We start from the raw sequence: 23382 nt of genomic DNA, 5'->3' as shown, positions 1-23382 counted from the left end.
TGATAGCTTTTGCTTTAATCAAACAACTCCTAATGTAGCATTTTATTGGCTGTATTGAATAAAGCTGTGCCTGTTGCAATAAATAATCCCCAACTCAGAGCCTCCTGCCATATCCACTATCCATCTATCATCACAGTGTCTATCAACACATGATCCAAGTGCTGTGGAGACTGTAGGTGCTCACATGTTGCAGAGGGAGTCTGTATAAACATACAGCAGCTTCAAAAGATACCAACACAGGCAATATAGGATCAAGCAGTGGTGAGGTATTTACCACAGACTGACAGAGAAATTAAGTTCAAAAGTTCTTTCTACAATGAAAATAGAAACTCTACACACAGCAAAGGCACTAGCATAGGATTCACTACATGAATGAAAAAAAAAAACTATGTTGCACCTCCCCGTGCAGTCCCCAGAGCATTTCTCAACACTGTTGATGTCTTTTTTCCAAGTGCAGTGCCAACAAAATACTTCATCTGCTCCACCTCTGAGGCCTGTGTATCCTCTTGAGCCTCTCTACGAGATTCACCTCTTTACCAAAGCATTTGCTGGAAAACTAAATAAACACAGTTACACAATGGAAAGGGGGTCTTACGTAACTAACACCAGCCATGCCGTGGCCCAAATGTAACAATTTTCACGGCCCTGAACTTGAATACCCCCCCGTCCACACACGCATACGTACACACATACAGTATGTGCAGAATCAACATGCTATGTAATATGTAGTGTTTTCTCTTTCTATCAGTGGGGATTACTGAGTGATTCCTAGAAAAATAACAGTAGGTGAGCAGACCTCTCTGAGCTGACAGTCAGCAAATGTTGCAAATAACAACGTAAAGGACACTGAGGTGCAGAGGGCCCCCTAAAACACTCATGTGATCAGTATTGAGTGGTTTAAATAATCAAAATTCAATGCAATGACAAAATCAGCTGTTTATTTACTAGTTCTAATTGTGGAAAATGTTGCTTGCTCAGTCCAGCACTTCTATACACTCTTAATGTAGCAGTAACATGGCATTTTTTGGCAGTGATAGATAGCTGAGCATATTTCTGAGTCAAAGCAGAATGACATATATGTCTAATGGAATCAATTTAGAATTAAGTTAACATTAAAAAGCGACAGTTGAGGAGCACCACAGGCTGGACTCCACATATACAACCTTTTATGTTTGCTCTTTAACAACCCTGACTGGGCTCAGTCAGTGGTATATAAAAAATCTAGACAAAATGTATAGAAGCCAAAAAAACTACAGCTGTGGTCAGACTGTAGATTCAAGTGAGCTTCAAATTACATAAATACGTGTATTATACATACGACACATCAGTGGTTTAGTCATTTAGATTGTGCATTTTTGAATGTTAAAAACATGCTTTTTAAATTGTATACACTTTTACTATACATCTATGCACTGTAAGGCCACAGCTACTGTTTTATTATTTTCCCCATTATTATTCAAGGATATAATCTACAGAATTTTAATCACAACTGTGACATTACAGCTAACCATCACAATTTCACTGACCCAGTTTGTCATCTTAAATTTGCTCATCTTGTCCAAACCTCAAAGATATTCAGTTTACAATTATCCTAATCAGAGCAAAGACACGAACCTAATTGGTTGATCAATCGTTTCAGCGCCGACGCATGTCTGCTGCCTCAGCGGGAGCTCTGTGCGTGACTGAAGAGAATGGTTAGCAGAGAAGGAGTGTGTGTTTTCAGTGTGATCCTTGGCGTGAGAACAGACTGAGAGCGGACATCACACCACACCGTGACAGCCGAGGGCAGACAGGGGAGGCAACACACACCTCCCTGCCCAGCCCTGACACCTGCGCTGGCCCTCTCACACATGCACAAATTCTCACCATCATACACATGTGAATACATACAGAGACACACACACACATACAGTCGTTTTCACTGTTTCATTAAAAAACACTGGATAAACCTGAACAATCCACACAAGATTTAAAGCATCAACGGTTTACGGTGGTGTGAAATGTATGTAGTTTTGTCCTTCTAAGTAGTTTTGATCAGGTTGGGCTGTAGTTATTAACAGTTCTGCAACTATTTTTTTCATCCTGTTGCACAATAGGAGAAAGCAGAATTTTGACATGCAGAAACCTCAAACAGTCTGTGAACATGTCCAAAGCTGCCGAACAAAAGGATTATGAAATTGTCGTCAGATGTATCAAACACGTCTGAAAATATATGGTTAACGACTGACACGTGGCTTCTTTGGCTGAGAAAGCTTCTTCAAGTCTGTGCACTGCTTTTCAATTAGATAAATACAGGATGATGACAGAGGTGTTGCCAATATTGGCAGACGCATATAATGTGACTGTAAACCACTAAATGTGAAGGATGCATATAAATAACAACATGTAATTTCCACACGTAGCCCCAAGCTAAAGACGTACCAACAAACTGAGGAAACTGACTGACTAATATTGTGGAGGGACTCATAGCAGAACATATCAGACCCACTGGGGAATGGATGTGGGACCTCTTGTGTGGGGCACCAGAGCGTTAGCAGTGGATCTCTGGGCTATGTGGATTAGAGCTGGGCTTGGTCTGGAATCCTACAAATAGTTAGATTGGGATCTGGGCAGTTTTGAAGATGGATCAACGCCTTGGCCTCTTTGTCGAGTTCCTGTAACAGTTCGTGAGCAGTTTTTGTGGTGTGGTAGGACGCGTCGTCCTGCTGAGGGAGACTGCTGCCATTAGGGAGTGTTGATGCTGTCTGTGTACGGTCTGTAACAATGCTTAAGGAGGTCGTATGTGTCAAAGTAGGAACCACATGAATACTGGTTTCCCAGAAGAATGTGGCATTGTAGAATAGTTTTAATTATGTGGCAGATCAGAATATATTACACAGCAATGTGACAAAGTATTAGTAGGTTAAACAGCACCACTTTAAAATGGTGAGATAAAATATGCTCCCCAAGTATGAGATTACTTTTTACTGGAAATATTTCATATGTAAAAAGTAATTACAATAAAAACTGTTGACTGCAAGGTTGTTAAAGAGCCCATATTGTGCATATTGACACCTTTTAAGTTTTATTTTTGGGGTCTACTAGAATATGTTGACATGCTTTAATGTTCAAAGACCACATTATTTTTCTCATACTGTTCACTTCTGCAGCACATCTGCTAGTTTTAGCCACTGCCTCTTTAAGCCTTTGACCCTTAGCAGCTCAGTCTGCTGTGATTGGTCGGCTGGCCTGACGACAGCGAGCCAAAGTTGTTTACGTACCTTAACCCCAGATCTATGAGTATAGGCAGACAGTTCTACCACAAGCCTCCTTGTTTGAAGGCATGCCAAACCGGCCACTGGACAAGTGTTATAAAAATGTGTTACAAGATGACCTAAATAAGTCATGAAAGAAAAGACTGGTGTTCAAATTAGGTTTTCAAGCACTTAAGGAGCAGACCTTGCAGCTTTGCAGACCTCTTACATGCACAAAGAAGCTATAAAACACTAAAATAAACACAAACCCAAAAAGCATAATATCGACTCTTTAAGTTTTTGTAATGTAATTTTACCAAAGCTTTGAATAACATGAACAAAACTCCAATTTCCCCTGATCCAATAGTCAGCAAAAATCCATGAAATACTATAAAGCTCAAAATGTGCACAGTAAAACCAAAACTTTGCAGCTTAAAATGTTCAGATTTGAGGTATTTTTGTGTTTGTTTCATGTCAACAGCACACCGAACAGACGTAAATGTGACACACTTCTGTACACAGGCACAAATTACATGTAGGTGCAAGAGATGCAACAGACGATCACTCTTCTCGCGGCCTCCAGCCTCCCTTGACACTCCGAGAACATTTTGGCACCCAGTCGACACATACTGTCTCCTGACTCACCCTCATGTGGAAAGTAGACACCCGAGTCTCACTTCCTGTATGTGAGAATGAAAGGACTCACATGCACACTCAGTGATCATGTTTGTGTGAATAAAGTCGGGCGTTTACATTATTAGATGCAGGTCAACTAGCAGTAAGCGTTCAGTATTGCAGAAACTGACTGTCAATAATACTGATTTTATACACCAGTCATAACCGCCTGTTTACTATTACTATTACAGGAGAAGAATTCATAAATTGTCAAATTATCAGTTAAATAGTTCCAGTATCAGAGTAATGATATCATCTTATGTCTAATTCCAGCTCAGGACCAAGTGGAACATCTGAGGTCAAAAAATGAAACCAACATATAAGGGCTAAAAACTGATTCCTTGAATCTCCATTTGCAGTTAGCTTCAAAAGCAAGTCAATCCTCATAGACCTCCATCCAGCACACAGACAGACGTAACTGTGACACAATACTGTACGCACGCATAGATTACATGTATGTGCAAGAGATGCAGCAGACGATCACTCTCCATGTGGCCTCCTTCTGATGCTTTACATCAGAAATAAAGACGCTTTAAGCCTGGTTTCCATAGTTAATTTCCCCATTAATGACAAGTGTTCTGAGGTATATTTTATCTATATTTCACTTCACTTTCACTTCACATTGTATTGAGTCTTGAAATTCTGTATAATTAAGAGCTTGGATGCTTTGATTGACAGGCGGCTGCCCTCCTGAGACAGCCTGTGTCCCAAACATGATCGATCTCAGCTCAGACACTGCCAAAAAGGTGAAGGCTGGAGCCATCACATCGAGCTTCAAAACTGCTCTTCAGAAAACCTATCATCTGTCACGGAGGTTCATCTATCTTTATATAATGCTCAGGACTCATAAAAAGGCAAACAGAATATTCCTCACTCCAGCTGTGGGTACTTCTGTAAAGAAAGCATTCAGTGAAAGCTATCTTTCCAAATTTTCTGAATCACTGGATCATTAGCCTGGCTCCAGTTAATTCCACTTATTTCACATGCTCAGTGATTCAGGTATCTGATGTAATTCCTCATATGGGAATAAGCTTCACAATGGCACTGCAACACATCCTCCTGCTCAGAAACATGAAAATAAAACCCACGAGTACAACAGAACTGCACACATAGCTGAGATTCTCTCATTACTTTGGCCAAGGTTCACTCACTGTTGAATTCAATTTGAGAGTGTCTTGTACTGTGGCATAATTAAAAACTACTCTGCAAACAGCATTAGTCAGACTGAATAATGGAGCAAAGAAAAATGCTAACTCAGAGAGGGCGGTCCCAGAGCGAAAACCACGCCTGAGATATATCATTCTCATCAAAGGCCGATGAGTGGGTCTTTCCAGGCAGAGAACAGAAGAAGTTCATAAAGGAGCAGGAGCATTTGCTTCACGCTGTGATGAATCGGCCAAAAATTAAGAGAAGACATGAAGGTTGCATCAGTTACACGGTGATGATAAATGACCATCAGGTTGTGATTAGTGAACGAGATACATTCTGTCTCGGTGTCAGGTCAACCTGTATAAATCTGCAGCACCAACACATGTTTGTTGTGGAAAAAGAAAAAAGTAAATTTCACTGGCAAGAAGTAAGAAGACAACTACAGAGATATGACGACTGGAATGAAGTATCAACTGGAACGTTCTGCAGGAACAAATCACTTCATGTTCCAGTCAGAGAGATAATTTTGAAACAATATTGGCTGTGTGCTGAGAGCGGAGCAGATGTCAAAACAGTGTTTTTGCCTGGGCAGTGCTCTGGAGGCTTTGCATATTCGACAGACACCACTACAATGATGTAGAAAATAGGACTGATCCTTGCTTTAGCTTGTACTCCCAGGACGCCATCCAACAGTGAGACACAAAATTGGCATGATTAAGTGTGTGCCTGCTTTTGCTGCAAGCAATAAAAGATAGATGGGGATAGGGGGTGATATGCAGATATGTCTGCAGGTAAAAGTGCTTCTCTACGTGTGGAACTGAACACACATTCATACATACCACTACGAGTTAGGCCTGCATGAGTCTTTTTCTTTTTCCATGCTTTGCACAAAGACTAGCTGAATGACTACAAGTGTGTGAAAGCCAGTCTATTTTCAGGTTGGTGTTGAAGCGGATGTTGTGTGTCTTTTGTCAGAGGTCTGGTTCATCACTGACTTAATCTTGACATGTAAATACAAAAAACAGACCCTCCAAGTAATGTGAGGTGAAGGGGTGAAGAGTTTATAATTCGCTCTGTGTCTGGAGGGCCGTGGGCTCAGAAACAACCCAAGTGCAATTGACATGGGGGGGGGGGGGGGGGGGGGGGGGGGGGGGGTGTAAAGTTACAGTAGCAACTTTATGATGGAAAACTTGTGGAAATCCTGATAGTTCATTTTCAACTTGTGCCTCATTTTCCTTTTTTTTTTTAAACTATTGTGATATAATTGGTTATGTTCAATATTTCATCACTTACTTCACTCTTGATGTCGCTCCAAGTCGCCAGGAGCACTGCACTGTCTCACACAGAAACAGAGCACCAAAACCAAAACAGTTTCAACCATGTTCTTTCAACACGGCACTGAGCCTGGCCTTTACAACATACTGCGTACAGATCGTCTGCAAAATCAGATTATTTCACCTCACATGAGCTCATCGGAAAAGCCATTTAAGTAAGTAGTCTGATGGAGCGTTTCTTTGATGTTCTGTTAATTTAAACTGCTAAATGGGGAAAAACACAATCACGTCAACCCCCGGTGGTAATTACAAGAAGGATATAAGGAGCATTTTGACAGGCTGACACCTGTAGAGCCACTGTGGAGGCACAAAACACTACAGCTTTTCAGTTTTACAGACACAGTCGTCCTTAAGAACCAACAATTATTGCTGCAACCATTAATTATTTTCCATTATCAGCCAATTTGCTGTCTAAAAGTGATGTTTAAATACAGTTATTCTGATTGATCAATACTGAAAAAAACCAAAGCGTGTTACTTACAATGAAATTATAGCCTAGCCGCGCTAGACAACCCACGGCAACGAATTTAATTCTCCACCAGGGTGGGTCTAGTTACCCTCGGTAAGCCTCGAGGTTGGATGCTCCTAAAACTGGCCGACGAATCACCATGAAGTGTAGAGTCAGAAGGCGGGCGTAACTAAGTGACAACAGAGACGCGACAGTTCTGACAGAAACAACCGGAAACAACTAGCCTAGCCGCGCTAGACAACCCACGGCAACGAATTTAATTCTCTGCCAGGGTCGACAACAGTCGTTGAGCTCCATTAGCACCGAGTCTGAATAATCTTTCTGTTAACATGTCTGTAATATACTTGAGCTTCACCCATTGACTGTATAAATAAGGCTTCACCGAAAACTCCCGCATCCTCTAGGAACTATGTCAGCCTATTCGTTGCGCTGATTGGTTGTATACCTACCCAATTGCTGCAGAGTGATTTGAAAGACAACCTTTTAGCCCGCCTCCCTCCCTGTCGAGAGTTCCTAGACCCTTGTGTCTTCAGACCTGGGTCTGGCGCGGCTAGGCTAATGAAATTATGGAGATAAAAGCAACAGGTTTGCATAGTGAGAATCTGTAAGCTGCACATGTTGGTCATTTCTAGACATGCTAACTGCTTTGCTCTGTGTATAGCATGGATGTTGTCACTCTGTGGTTATTGTTGTCTTTAGACTTTTCCCTAACCCTGGATCTACTTCTTACTGTTACAGGTAAGTTTTTTTTTCCTTCCCACTCATTGAATTTGTCGCGTTTCTCTCTTGAATGTAACCTTGTAGGGTCCTCACCTTACTATGTGAATTGCCCTGAGATGACCAATGTGGCAAACTGCTGCCATATAAGTAAAACTGAAAAGTATTGAACTCTACTGACTAGTCCTCCACTTTGAGTCCAACCAAAATATACCATGCTACAATACTATAGGAATCGATATGAAACTTTGCACACATTCATGGTTCCAATTCACTATATTAATGAACTGTAAGCTTGGTTATTTGATAGTTTAACATTTGGTCAGATTTGCAATCAGTCGGGTACTTTGTTTAATTCCTAAATACCTACAAAAAATACTAACATTCAGTGTCAGTTGCACTGTGTTTATTGATAATTAGCATGCTAACATGCTAAACCCAGACAGTGAACATGGTAAATATTATTCCTGCTGAACATCAGAAGGGTAGCGCTGTGACACTGGCTATGATGTGGCTCAACGCATCATTGTGTCTAAGTACTGCCAAATAGGGGTTTAGCATTTTAAAGATTATGATAGCTGAAAATTGACTATTTTCTGTCATAGTAAATACTTAAAAAATGAAATGAAAGCAAATATGAATTCATTTGGGTGGTTGTAGTTGGTTATTTGACATTCAGTTTAATTATGTCATTGTTTATGAACAAAAAAGCATCATCCTCACATCTGGAAAGCTAGAACCCATTCCTGTTGACTCTTTTGATGTGAAATAGGTAAAAGCGTGAACTGATTGCCAAAATACATGACAGCTAAAATCACCAGCTCACAGCTGTATCCTACATCAATGAGTCAACTTGACTTTGACCTTTTGGATATAAAATGTCATCACTTCATCATTTCATCCAATTAGACATTTATGTGAAATTTCTTTGTAATTAGTATTTGCATTCTTGGCTTCTGGTGTCTTGGGGGCTCACAGTGACCAATGACCACCAGATTTCTACCAGTTCATCTTTGCATCCAGGTGGACATTTGTGCCACATTTGAAGAAATTCCCTCAAGATGTTTATGAGATATCTTGGTTACAAGAATGTGACAGACAGATGTACAAATGAACAGACAAATGTCAGCCTCGAAACATAATGCCTCCGGATGTGGTATTCACTAACGTGGAAGCAAAAAAGAATGTTCTCTGACAGCAAATAGACATCATGGTTGCAGTATTTCTGAAACAGGGGGCCACCTGGAGTTTTTGCTCACAGGGACCAAGACAAATGTAATAAACAAACACTGTTTGACCAGTAATTTCTGTGGGGTTTAGTACAGATACACAGAGTACACAATGTGCATTACAGCTGGATATCATCAACGAATTTTTGTGCTTTAATGCGAGGTAAGGCCAGTTGGTACACCACCTCCTCAGACACAGATATATTCAATCTTTACCACCAGAGGTGGTAGCCAAATCCCATCAACAGGCCTCTAGATAACATGAAGGCTGTAAAGAATGTTGTTGTTCAGTGGCAACAGAAAAAAATGGGATAAACCACAGCTTTCATCTGGACTGACAGGAAAGACTGATGGCTGTAGCCTTGCAAGATGTAAGATATTTCTGTTCACACTGCATCTCCAGCAATCAATGAGGTTGATGTTGATGGTTTGTATCTCTCAGGGAGTGTGTTGTTTTTAATGAGTGAGAACAAAAGGGAGGGGGTGAGAGTGAGAAGTCAAAGAGTGACAGAGAGAGAGAGAGAAAGTAGAGAGCAAGATTATAAAAGCTTACAGAGATTTATCTCAATTAGTCTTGACTGATTTCTGCTGTGTTTACAGAGTGCAGCATGATGTGGCAGAACCAATCATAGTATTACAAGTGAAGTATTTATTTGGTTAAGTGAGGCCACTACAAATTACACAAATACCTACTGAGTCCACAGACTTCTCAGCATCAGAGATGTTTGTTGCATAACCTGTCATCAAACAACATCTGTGAGCTCTGTTGAAGTTAAACAAGTCCAGCATGACCAAAGTATGAAACCAGTTACAAATTAACACACCTGACTATTTAAGAACTCATGACACCATAACAATTTTAATATTAATAGAAGTTTCATAGTGAACATTCAAAACAGGCACAATTTATTCAGCTATCCTCTCAGGTAAGTTTCATCAACACTGTTGCAGTCAAAGCTCAGTGAGTCCTCTCTTTACATCTGACAAAACAACAGCACTCAAAGTGTTTTTGCACAAGACTGACAGGAATCATTTCCAATCCCAGGTGAAACATTACCAAGCAACCTGCTCATCCAAGCAAGGGCAAGAATATGTAAATGCAAACAGCCCTGAAAAATCCCTTGCTTTTATATTTCTATCTTGACAAAAATATCAGAAAATCTTAAAACACTTATCAACGTCCTCTCAGGTAACTTCCCTCGGTATGTGGCCTTTGAGGACTCTGACTCAGTAGAAAAAACCTACATATCAATCCAAGCTACCAGAAAAGTATGTCATTTCTGTGAAATAAATGACACTCAACCCCCCAAACTTCAAGTGAACAAAGGGTCTTTGTCTCAACTTCTGCAGCACCCTTTCTGACCTTAGCGAGACTTTTCTCAACTCCACCATGCCTGGCTCACTTCCTGTGTCTTCTACTGCTCTGTCTCACATACCAAAGCAGACATTCGCACACCCACAGCGACGGCTGAGCGTGACCGGGTCATCCTGTGAGGCTGAGAGCAGTTCCTGTTCGTGAGTCTCCTGCAGCTGTCTCACAGACGGCTGCACTGTGCCGGCTTCTTGGAGGGCTTTTGGTGGGTGAACCTGGGGCCAAAAGGGGGCCGAGTCCGAGGTGACGGCAGGATGGGGGCAGAGCTGTCTGGTCTGTTCATGCGATTCTGACTTTACACAAGACACATGAGTGGAGAAGCTCTGGCACGTGTTGGCCAACTCATACAGAACACACTGTGATGATGCTATAACAGGAGCAAAATGGCTGGATCAGCTATTCCTGAGTCCATAATTTAAGTACACAATTTCAGACTTGTGACTTATGAAACTGCATCAAACTTGCACTAAAGTTTGATGAGCATTTAGTACTGAGGAATCAGCAGCTAGAAAATATCTGTAGCATTATTGAGTCTACCACAGCTGGCTATAAACAGAGAAGTTGCATCACAAGCTGTAACATATCTGCCAAAAATAACTGTTTCTGGGAGCAAATACTACAGTTACATAAACTTAACTGCTTACACTTCATGTATTACTTATTTATATATGCATACATGTAAAAATATTAATGTATCTATGTTTATTGTGTGTTCGTTTCAGAGTTGGCATAGTGTGCAGTTTGGAAAGCGTAGTTCTAAATACGCTAACCTTGCTAATGAAATATGGTCATGTAGTCAAAGGTACATTTTATTGTGCGTTTAGGTGTATTGTCTTACTGAAATAAAAGTAAACTTTTGCCTGTTTGCGTATTTGCCTGTTTACATCGTCATTAAAGAGGTCAATAGTTGTTAGTCTTTTCACTTTTAACAGCGAGCAGCAAGCTAATGTTGTTTCATCAATTAGCGACATGGGAGTGAAAACCGCCTGTTAGTGAATGTAAATATTTAGAAACTGCAAATCTAAAATTAATTAGCTAGTTTGGAATGGAACAATAAGTTTTATCCATGTTTTCACTACTTTATTAACAAGGCTAAGTGTGAACACTGGAATTGGAGCTGCAACCTGCTAGTTTTTTCTGTTAGAATTAGACTTGTATTCTTTGTATTCGGCTTGCATGATGAACCATATGTACCAACTATAGACTCAAAAACAAGTAGAAAAATTTTAAATACAATATTCAGCAGTTTCACTTGAACGAATTACAAGCAAACTGTTTCAAAAGTGTAAAACAAAAGTGCAAAGTTCAGTTGCATTAACAATCCCAAAGTGTGCTCGTCCTTACTCATAAAAGTCTTTCATATCTTTCATAATGGAGGCTTTTTGGCTTTTGTCACTTTCTCCGTTGGATTCTGTGCTGTTCTCTCAGTGTGCACTAGTTTGCAACTGTCTGAGCCTCACTTCACCCCCATCTGTGCCTACAGACCTCCCTGGGTAAAGTCTAGGGCTGGGAGGGACATGTGGTCATGACACTGTGTCTGCCACCACCTCCATCAAGTGACACAGTCCCGGCGGCTGCTCCGAGGGCTGACGGATCTGACATCAAGGTGAGTGTAGAGGCTGGTGTGGGGTCTTTTTCTGGCGATATCCGGTTCTGGAATCCACTCAGAACATTAAACTCAGTGCAGTTTTGGCATAATCATTATCAGTATGGTTCTACTTGCTTTCTTTATTGAGTGTGTATGAAAATGTCATTTATTTATTTACCATTACTCATGTCGGTAAATCTATTCATCCAGGTATGTTTTCATTGTGGTTTTAACATTAAAATGCTAAAATTATAACCTGTACGTGGATACACAAGCTGAAATATATCATTAAAATAATCAATAATTGTTGATTTCAATGAAACAGGTGACCATCTCATCATCAGCTTTGAACATTCTATTTTAATGCTGTTATTTTCTCTGTTTAAGGTATGTGAAAGTAAAAATGGTACAGGTAGCTCCTGCTTGATGTATGAGAAGGCAGGGTTACGGAGACGGCTGCCTCACTGCCAGACTGTTTATTGTGGAATGCATTTCCATCCCACCGCTGGTTCTCAATGTGTTTTCAATGTGAGTACATTTTCATGCCAACAGAAGACAACGCAGCAGCATGGTAATTTACTATCACTATTATCCTATTACTGGAAATATAATTTATTTTTCCGGTACTGAAAAGTAGGTTAACCTATATTGCTCAGTCAGAGAGGGATTCAGACTGTTTCACTGGCAGAACACCGTGACTATTAAGTGGCTGATTCATGGCAGCAGTGATCTGACCGTGTACATATAAATATATCAATTTAATCTGAGTTAGACCCCATACTTTGATAATATCCTCTGTAAGACAATGAATGAGAGGCAGAGGATGGGAGAGGCGGCATGGCTGAGATGATACAAATAAACGAGCCAGACGAGGAATCAGACAGACAAACAGCAAGAGGAAGGGCAGGTTAACTGCGGTAGGAATGTAACAGGGAAGGCAGGCTGACCCCGTCCAACATGCTACTGCCGGGTTCCAGGTGTCTCAACCTCCTCCCACGTTCACACTCGGATGTCAAGTTTCCCTGAAGGAAACCAGGTCGGTTCCGTTAGGGAAGTCATATAAGAGTGGGAAGGGAGGCGAGGAGTCAGCATCTGCAGGCCGTCTAGTCCAAACAGGACTTGTGTGCTGTCTGGCGTTAGTTTGGGGGTGGCTACGTGAGGCATGACCGGAAAGAGGCCCACACGGACACATAAACTGCGAGGACTGAACCTAAATATTACGTCTATGAAAACGTGACCTAAATATTGTGTCTGCAGAGGAGAATTTTCCATCCTGTCTCTAGACCTAAATACACCTAAGCGTTTTACACTTGCTATGACAGATTTTAGCACTTTTTAATGACCATTATTTTCCAGGCACTCCGTAAGCTGAACTTACAGTAACTGCTTATAGCAGTATAGCATTGTGAGATACAGTAAGTATCCAGTGGCCCTTCCAGAACAGTTAACGCCTGCACTTTAAGTCATCCCAATGTCTGAGCAGAACGAGTAAAACGGTCAAGCTTATTAATCACCTCATGGAGGATTTAAACTGAAGTTGATTCAGTAGATAAAACTAAGCCAGCTTCCTGTTCAGTTGTTGGGAGTTCAGGTCTTTTTTTTTTTTCTTCAGTAAAAAGAATGACAGGGAAGTAAAAGTGAGAGTAGAGGATCAGAGAGAAGTTCTCTTTCTAGGCAATTAAGTTTGACTCCACTGTCAGACTGAGAGATTGCCAGCACAACCTGATGTTCTGGGTATAAATGCAGAGGAAAAGCCACCCAACTGCAGCTACTGGGAGACAGCTAAAATTATATGAAGCAGTTTAACAGTTCAGCTAAATCACTGCTTGTCATGGATGCTGGACTGAGTCTGTTTTTAACTAAAAGTACAGCAAAAACACTACTGCAAGATGTAAAAGTGTTGTACCTTATCTAACAACAACAGTTAAAGACAATGTTGTCAGCTTGGTTAATAAAAATTCTTGCTAATCTCAATATCAGATGGGAGCTACTCATCTGGGTGAAAAGCTTAAAAGGTTTGAACTAGCAAACATGAGGAAGAATCTCATGTATCTGTAAAGAGGCACTGAAAATGTCATCAATCCACAAGGTTATTTGAATGCAAATATTATTCAGTGAAGAGATAGCATTAGATGGAAACTGGTGCTGCCATTACAACCTGCACCAGCTGATTACCTTGTCATTTTCATCTCGAGCAACGGTAAGAGATAGCGGTCCCATCCTGAGACACTTAAATACATCCTACGCTGACTCTGAAGCAGTAACTATCGATCAACTCCACCGTGGTCCTTAAAGTACTAAAACCTCATGTCTCCTCAAGCAAAACTATCACAACTGGCTAATTCTGAGGCAAAAGTTCTCACCAGAAGTTATCTGTTATCTGTCTTTAGGCTCTAATATCATGCAAGGTTGGCTGCAGCTGCAATGCCATTTCCCTCACAAGTCCAATTTCTGTGCTTGTCCTTGCCTGGTAATTTCAAAGCTCCAAACAACCTGCTCGTATGACGGTGGGCGCAATCGCAAAGCTAAGGTTGTGTCTGAGCAGATTAGAGGACACAGTGTAATTTTGGAACTTCTCTGGCATGAAATTGCACTCCCACCTCTTACAGCAAAAAAAAAGCAAAAAAGTACAATTTGACCACACCGTGGTCTCCAAAACAGGATCATTATTGCATCTTGCACTTTGGTGCCTGCGTTGCCAGACACTAGATCACCGGCGGCGAGGAGACATCTTTTGTGATTTACGTGAACTGGCAATTTAGCGGCGTGGTTTGAATGTGAGGAGTAGCAGATTGACTGTGATTACTCAGCTCTTCAGTCTGTCACAGAGAATGAATTCAGATATCCTGTGGGGAAGACTCATTTTGTTCACTTGTGTCCAACGCCTGTCTGTTTCAGTCTCTACCACAAAGCTGCAACCACAGAGAGAAGACAAAAAGCATGTTGTGCTAAGGCTCAGATCACGTGCAGAAAAGTGGACAGCATTTTTGTAGTGTTCATTTAGACATACCAACCTCCAAGTTCTGCACAAATGTCCAACATAAAGCAGGAAGCTAGTATTGGAGACAGACCAGGCATGAACAAGGACATCAAACCACAGATGACCAATGAATGATTCATCATCTAATCATTTTACATGGAACCAAACTAGACTGAGTGCTACTTGTGCCTGAAACTTTAACTTCAACTAAACTGGTATCATTAATTAGAGATCAGATTTTTGGTCTGGTCAATTATGGGATCTCACATTCAGCATTTTTCGGTGTAATACGTTTTTAGCCAAATTAATGAAATTGCAAATGTAATCTACTTACTACACCACTTGATTCTCTACACTTAAGAGACAGGAAACTAGTTCTCCAAAAGTGCTCACAGCATTATCTGACTGGTCGTGAGTAATAACCAATCACTTCTCTCTAAAAAATCTGTAAAACAAATGAGCAAAGACATTTCAATTAAGTTTTAATTGGAGTTTATTATTGTAAATTTGAAAATAAAGATTCTAATTTTTACCGCAAATGTGCACCAGTGCTAATTTTGTCAAAACAAAACCTTAATCAACAAGATGACATGGTCATCAATATCCCCCGCCACATGTGATGTCTATGAGTCTATATCCAAGATAGTGATCAAGGGCCATAACTCTGTTAAATATTATCGCACAGGTCTCATTTTGGAACTTGATCAAGGTGTCCATGGTGTGAAGCTACACACTAAATTTCGTAATCCTAGCTGTAATAGTTTCCGAGAAAAGCTGTCCCCTTCATCTCTGACGGACGGACGGACGGACGGACGGAGGCCAAACCTATATCCCCCTTTTCCACTTCGTGGAGGCGGGAGATAAAAAGTAATATTTCAACCAAATGTTTCACCCTTTTCATCAATGAATAACAATTAAATAATAATGCACAAATGAACTAATCGCTGTTTTAATGAAAAGTGTTTTTTAATGAGCTGCGGCATCTGTGGAATCACGCACTGCAGTTTATTATCCAAGTTTCCTCTGTAACCCAGAATTTCTTTTGTTCAGTAGATTTGTCAGTTTGACCTGTTAAGTTAAATGCTCCTTACATTCAGGGATGTAATGTGGCAGTCAGTAATGTTTCCTGGTGGTTATTTAAAGTAAATGGACATGACTGATTTGCAAATATACAACAAGAAGCATCAACAAAGTAGCTGAGATAAATTACAAAGAAGAAGGCAGCAGCTGACATTTAGAAAAAGGTCAGCTAATGATAATCTGATGCTAATGTAACACAGGTGATGTGTACATAGCATTAATGTGACTTTCAGTCGAGTACCATTTATGTGTCTGTTAGAGTTAGTTTCAGGATTAATGATGCTTCACCACATAAAGCTTCCTCTGGATGTTCACTGGAGGTATAATGTGCATTCATTCGTCCAACCATTAAGCATCTCGACTTTGGTGAACAAGTGAGTGAATAATCTTTTGAACAAGCTGCTGCTCTTCAGTGAGAGGAGCATGTAGCTCTGTTAATGCTAACACTAATGGTAGGCGAGCAGGACTGACAGAGAGAGAGAGGTTTAGAATTTCAAAATGATAACTGGATTTCCTGAGGCGACTGTCTGTTCTATTCCTGCTGGTCATGCATAGCCAGACCGTTCTGTCCTGCAGAGTGCACCTCATCATCCTTCTGCTTTAGGTTGAAAAACGCTCTGGGGCTTGTTTGTGTTTCTAGTATTGTGTTGGACGGAGCTGATCTGAGGATGTAGAGGCAGTGGTCCTGCAAAGTAGTGATGGGGAATTGTTTTGATGCAATATTTGCATGCAATGAGGCGAGCACCATCACTAAAATGGTAAATTCAACAACAACAACAACAACAACAAAAAAACGGTAGAGCTGCATGACTGCACCACAAGTTTGGGGTCACCTAGAAATGTCCCTATTTTTGAAAGAAAAGCATTTTTTTTCCTCAATGGAGATAATATTAAAATAATCAGAAATGCCATCTAGACATTGTTAATGTGGTAAATGACTATTCTAGCTGGAAACGGCTGAGTATTAATGGAATATCTCCACAGGGGCAAAGAGGAACATTTCCAGCAACCATCACTCCTGTGTTCTAATGCTACATTGTGTTAGCTAATGGTGTTGAAAGGCTAACTGATGATTAGAAAATGCTTGTGCAACTATGTTAGCACATGAAGAAAAGTGTGAGCTTAGGGTTTGGTCTATGGGTTAGGGCTCACAATAACCCATAGACCAAAAGAAGACACGTAGCCACGGTGATAGATGGCAACAGTTGTGGTTTTAAGGTGCTTTAATGATATAAAAATTTAAAATGACATTAAATGAGTTTAGTTTTTATTTAATACAACTAATAACAATCAAGTGACCAAATTCTAAGAGATAAGAGTCCGAAGACTAAAAATATAAATAAAAATAAAACCAATTCAAAGTCAGGTGCCAAAATTACCTCAGGGTCATCAGTCTACTTGATTACTAATAATGAGAGCTGGTCCAAAATAAACACGTTGGTCGACTCCTAAATCTTTGATGGTTGCAAAAACCCTCCTATACATAAAGATGAACTCCTTTACCTGAACTGATGCTGAGAAAATATGTGTAAAATATGCAAGCAAGCAAAAACATGTAAGTTTTTATTGGCATGAGGAGTGCCAGCCAATCAAACATGCATTACAGCTTCTACCGAGAGAAGTGACAACATTCTGCAAAACAGCCTTCAACAAGGGCAACAATAAAATGGTCGGCGTATGTCTCCACACCACATTTACAGCTCACCGCCTCCCGTTCTGTCAAACATAAATACTTGAGGATCTTTTTAATTAGGACATTTACAGGCTGCTGGTTTCACTCTTCTTTGAATTTATAGACAAGTCATTTAAAGTTTAAATGAAGGTCAGGGGAAGGAAATATTTAAAAACATCTGCTGCTTTAATGGATAAAGTCAAGAGGCTTGACAGAAAAACTGAAATGCAGTCAGCAGGTCAGGGGTATTTTCTTTTTGTCTATTTATTGTCAGTCATTCTGTGAAGAACACAGTGTGCTGAATTCATCCCAGTGAGACTCATTATGTGGCTCAGTTGCCAGTTTTTTTCTGACAGTCTTCAGTGCACAAGGAATCAACACCTATCGCCAGTGGTGGGTGCCTGTGCTGAGACTGTTACTTACACTGAGGTGGCACGACGTCTCAATTTGTTTTTTCAACAAATCACTGTTGGCCAACAAGTCATTGCTTTTGCAGACAGACTGCCACCACACAGAAGCACATACGAGCTCATATACAGTGTAATAAGCCTTTATATGTGACCGTCAATTGATTAAAACCTGGAACAGGTGCTTCTGTCCTTCTTTTTTAATTGCTGATAAAGCTCCTAAAGTAATTACAGTTAAAAAATAACAAGATAAGTACACAAAAGACACTTGTGTCCCGAGTGTTCAGCTCAGGACAACCACCTAGTTGAGACATCACACAGTGACCATCCAGCCAGTAATTTCTTTGGTACCACTTGTTTTTCAGAGCCTTTTAAAGTATGTTCTCAAGCCTACAGGTGTTTTAAAAAGCAGAAATCAAACACATATGTGAAATCATATACAAACACAGTCTCTCTCTCTCTCTCTCTCTCTCTCTCTCTCTCTATATATATATATATATATATATATATATACACACACACACATATATATAATAACAGATGCATGTTTACACAGTCTATACATTTTTCAATGGCAACAACATAGACTTTTTGAGTTGCTACAAAATCTGTGTAAATATTTTCTGGTTGGTCAGAACTACTTGCTTGTGTGTGGTTGAATGGGGGGTGATTGTCAAGTTGAAATGCATCTATATGAGAACAGCAGTTTTGCCAAAACATAGCAGTTATTGGGTGTAACTCTAGCTCTCTGATCACATGGAGCCCTCCAACAGGCTTCACCATGGGTTTGGTGACTGTGGCCACACGAGGCCAAGGACACCCTTCAGCTCTGTCGCTGCCTATCACAAGTCAAGAGCGTTGAGGTGAGATAAGACGTCACACACAACACCTGCGGTAAACAACTGCATCCGAGAAACAGCAAGGATGTTGGACAGGAGACAAATGGTGCTTGTGTGAATTCCAGATAAATGTATACATTATAAAGTGGACTGTATTATCAGTCTAAAAACCTTACATATTCATAAAACCGTCTGTTTGTACCACCGCCTGTAATCACCCTGAACAAGGTGCAGTAAGAACGGCAGCACATTATTGTACTCTGTCAAATCAAACACTTAAAATCGAAATGAAGTGCTTTCAAAGCTCAAAACAGTATTTTAGAAATGTGTTCTTGTCAATCTGAAGAAAATATTTCTTTCCATATTTTGAAAATGTTTGACATTATGGAAATAATTTGCTATCTCAACTTAGCACGTAACTAAAGCATAAAATGACTTTGACATTTTTTATTACGAGACTTGAAGGAATTCATAATAAGTAAAAAAATTAAAGGTTACATGACATTCTGCAGCTCTGCATTCAGCTTATCAGACTTATGTTTAGTATTAAGGAAAATTTAACTTTGGAGTGGAGTGTTTTAGACAATGCTCCAGTGTGCGCTACACAATAATGCAATCCATTTAGACAAGCATTTCCCCTAATAATAAAGCTTTTAAGGCCCGGCCTAATGGATAAGATTCCTGCAACCTTCAAGAAATCTTTAATAACTTATTCCTTTCCCTGTTGTCTTATGGAGTTGAATAATCTAAAAATCTATAATGCATGTCTTCAATTACAAAAAGTGAAGGTCTCATCTTTTAAAGGCCGAGAGCAAAATATCAAATAGTAAAAACCAACTCGTTAATCTCCCCTCCAATGACTTTACAAGATGATTAGAGGAACCGAGGCAAAGGGACCTGGAAACAGATCTGATGTAGGAGGCCGATAGACTAAAAAAAAAACCCCGGAACATTCACCAGACGAAAGCGATAAACAGCAACACAACAAGTGATTTCTCTCAATTTAGATAAGCACACCTCTGAATTCCCACATCACTTCTGCTGCTGCATTGCGTACCTGTCCTCTATGGCGTCTTATCAAAAGATTTTTACCACAAGTTCCGACCTAAGGTGTTTTTTTCCCCCTCTGACGGTACAAACAATCTGTACAAAGTCCAGTTTTTCCAATGGCAGCCCCTGTAACTTACTGGTTAATGATAAAGTAAACTATAACAATGTTTGCTGGCACAAGATCAAGATCAGAAACTCACTTACTTGCACCTGCTGCACATTCATTTCTATGTTGCTTCAAACTGACACATTAACAACGCAGGTAAATCACAAGCAGTGACAGGCCCTTTTCTCCCAGCTGCAGACATAGAATCTTGCATCATGCAGTAAATTGTTATAATATTTGCACCAAGAAAGGCCGTAAAAGCAATAAAACCTGAGATGATTGGGTACTTCGTTGATCCTGACAGCGTTTAGACACACCGTCCATCTCCTGCATTTCCAGGCACAGGAGGCACCAACTTAAATTTTATTGCTGTAATGCAAACTATGAGGTTATGATGCTTTATACTGCATTCATTATGAGAAAGAGTGTGTGTTTACCGCCACTGTGTTCCAGCTGCACATACAAACAAGCCAGAGACTCAATTGTGACTCTTTTCTCTGCGCTAATGTATCATCTCTCATCATTCACAGCCAAACCGCCTCATAACCTCAACTATGGGACAAGAGCTTTTCTGCTCACTTTGACGTGAAAAGTCATTTGTTTGTTTTCCACAGCCACCAACAGCGCTTTACCTCGCACAATCATACTGAAATGTCATTTGCACAGAAAATTAAATCTCATTGTCAAACTGTGCAGTTCAGCTCAGTTGTTTGCAATTCTGCACGAGACAACAGCCAGGCGTTCATTGTGATTTTTTTCACAAGCCTGTATTTTGCAAACATATTATTTATGCCAATTTTTCTTTCATCACAGCTGACATCTCCCACGAGCGGAATGGAAGCGAGAAACCAAAGCACTGCTATCTGTGTCTGAAATATGAAAAATTCCACAGTTTGAAGGCGATAAAGGGGCTCGGCAGAGTGCTGATGGCGTGCGCACATGTGCATGCAAATCTGACTTGCAGCGCGTTCGGCATAAATGAAATGTGGTGGCTGAAGGTAGCAGCGGCGAGCTTTTCAATCAATATCCCTGCCGCCAGTGAGGCTGGGGACCATTAGCACTAGTGAGCCAAGCAAAGTGAGTGTGATGTGAAATGACAGGGGCTTTCACAGAAACCGTCCTACCGTTTCCCTCATTGTCATTCAAACACACACAAATAGCCTACAGTGCAGCCGCCCTCACTAGGCAACCAAAGTGCACTCGTACTGTTGTGTTGTTTTTCAGAAATCAAGTCCTGATTCATTAGTTTCTGTAGTGGTTCAGCCTTTTAGTTCCTGAACTCTTTTCTCTTCCTCTTCAGTTCTAGACAGGATCCCAATCAGCCAATAGCTGTGTGAGTTATGAAGTGGAACCTTGAGGATGCTTTGACGAGGAAAGAGGCAACTGATGATAAATTGTATATAAATATGATGAAAAGTGAAGAAAAAAATCTATCTTTTTCAAAGTGTCACTCATTTTTTAAAAGCACTGTTTCTCTAATGGGTGTTTCCTTATAATCACCATATCCATCTGTAAAGGCTGCTGCACATGGTTAATGTGTGGATATGCAAAGCTTTCATAAAATGCAGGTCTTCTTCTACGAAATCCTCCCAAATCCTACACATTTTTGCACCAGATTTAATTTGGCACTACAGCTAGAGAGAGCCTTAAGTTAATTAGGAAAACTGAGTCACATTTCGAGGGGAAATCATGCTTTTACTAGAACAATAATTTTGTATTTTATGTTTCTGATGAGTCTAATAGGCTCTAATGTGCAGTCTGACATGCATTAGGCAGCCTAACATCCACATGCTGCCCATCCCTGCAGCTTATTGATTGCATGCCAAGTGAGCACAACAGTCCAGCGAGGGCAGGAAGGACGCCTTCCTCTCCACTTTCACGTCAAAACTTTTTTTTATTTATTTTTTATTTTGGCCGTATTGAATCATGCTGACACTTCCCTACCTCTCTCCTCCTGCTCTCTGCCCCGGGTCTGGTGATGAGCGCCGTGTCACCGCACACCACGGCCGCGTCCTCCACGAACACGCAGTCCGGGAGCGACTCGTCCGCGGGGAGCTCGACCACCTCCAGCCCGAGCCTCGTCCTCAGGACCTCGACGTACGCGTCGTGCTCCCTGCGCGCCTTGGCCACGTCCACCTCCGCCTGGCTGGTCCGGAGCGCTTCTTTGCCCAGGGACAAGGGGATCCCCCGGACGACGGCGTGGGTGTAATGACCGAAACCTGCCATCAAACCAGCCATGTTTTGCTTTCCCCCGTTCACTTGGCACGCTCAAATCTGGAACAAAAAAAAGGAGTGAAAAACACCCTCAGAGACAACTCGGCGAATGAATGAGAAAAACTACAATCAGCTGACCCGTTGCTGCCCGGCTTGCTTATTAGTTGCCTGTTAGTTTGTTGGCTTTTATTCTTTATTTACAGTAGCCTGCTGCACACAGTGTCAGTCAGCCCTGCTCCAGTCTCCAGGCGAGCGACAGCGTTTCGGTGACGCGCACCGACCATCACGTGTAGCCGACGAGGCTGTCAGAGGCGTTCAGCCCAACAAGTGACAGTCAGACTCTCACTGAGCTGTGGGTCCGGCAGCTGCACACTGGCTCAGCACAGCAGATCCTGCAGGTTCAAGTCATACCTAAGTAATACTATAGATATGCCATAATATTGTTTGTAGTTATTTATAAGTGCCTAAGACTGAGTGGAATTGTCCCCCCCCCCCCCCCCCCCCCAAGTAAAAAAATCCGAAACACCACCTTGTTCCAGCTCATCAGTTGCAAAATTCTGTGTTTTTCTTTATCTTTGGTGATTATAAGTTAAGTTTTGCTCCAAATTTGGACCAAACAAACCATCTGAAAAATCCCTGAGCTTTTTGCCATCATTTTCTTAAATCATTTTGTCAATCAATCAAAAATATTAACTTGCAGGTCTGGAATCAATACTGGCATTAGCGTTTCTGTCCACATAGTGACAGCTGCACTTGGATCAATCGTAATATCCCTGCAGGAAATGTTGCTGGATACTATTTATGTATACGATTGCGTCTAGAAATAGGTGCAGTTGCTGAAATCTGCAACAAACTCAGTGACACCAATAAGAAAAGAAACATTTGCAGAGAATATGAGAGCTGCGTTTAGTTTTTTCATACTGAGATGGATGGAAGCCACTTCTGCCCACACTATTAAGACTGGTAAATAATGTATGATGCTGCCATAATAGGAGAGAAGATTTAGTCTTTAGAAATTTGACTGACAAATGGAGAAAAGTCATAAATTTAAAAGTATGGAAAGACACAGTAAATTATATATTTATACTAAAAAAAACTAAAGTTTCCCAGAGAAATAAACGGATGATGACAGAAATGATGATCACATGCGGATCTAGATGCAGCTGAGAAACCGCTGCTTTCTTCCCACTGTTATATTAAAATGCTTTTTAAAGCAAAGAAACTGAAAGTACATCTCCGTGCTCGAAGCTGATAATTTAAAGACATTT

General features: G+C 40.8%; 1 protein-coding gene across 2 annotated transcripts in view; it reads right to left on the bottom strand.

The window, feature by feature from the left end:
- The window catches only part of ddah1 (dimethylarginine dimethylaminohydrolase 1), a 106902-nt gene that overhangs the window by 73459 nt on the left and 10061 nt on the right, over positions 1–23382 (bottom strand). Inside the window, exons 1-2 of one of the 2 annotated variants that reach the window (XM_051946817.1) lie at positions 22253–22441; positions 21845–22174 (exon numbers count right to left, since the gene is read on the bottom strand). In XM_051946817.1, coding sequence (XP_051802777.1) covers positions 21845–22138 — 294 coding nt within the window. In that variant the 5' untranslated portion in view covers positions 22139–22174; positions 22253–22441. Of the gene's footprint in view, positions 1–21844; positions 22175–22252; positions 22442–23382 lie in introns of those variants that run through there. The other variant, XM_051946818.1, reaches the window with a different exon arrangement.

Source organism: Acanthochromis polyacanthus, chromosome 4, assembly GCF_021347895.1.
Source record: "Acanthochromis polyacanthus isolate Apoly-LR-REF ecotype Palm Island chromosome 4, KAUST_Apoly_ChrSc, whole genome shotgun sequence".
In the NCBI taxonomy this organism is placed as follows: Eukaryota; Metazoa; Chordata; class Actinopteri; family Pomacentridae; genus Acanthochromis; species Acanthochromis polyacanthus.
Note: the sequence above shows the minus strand (reverse complement) of the source record. Positions and strands in the feature narration are given on the sequence as shown.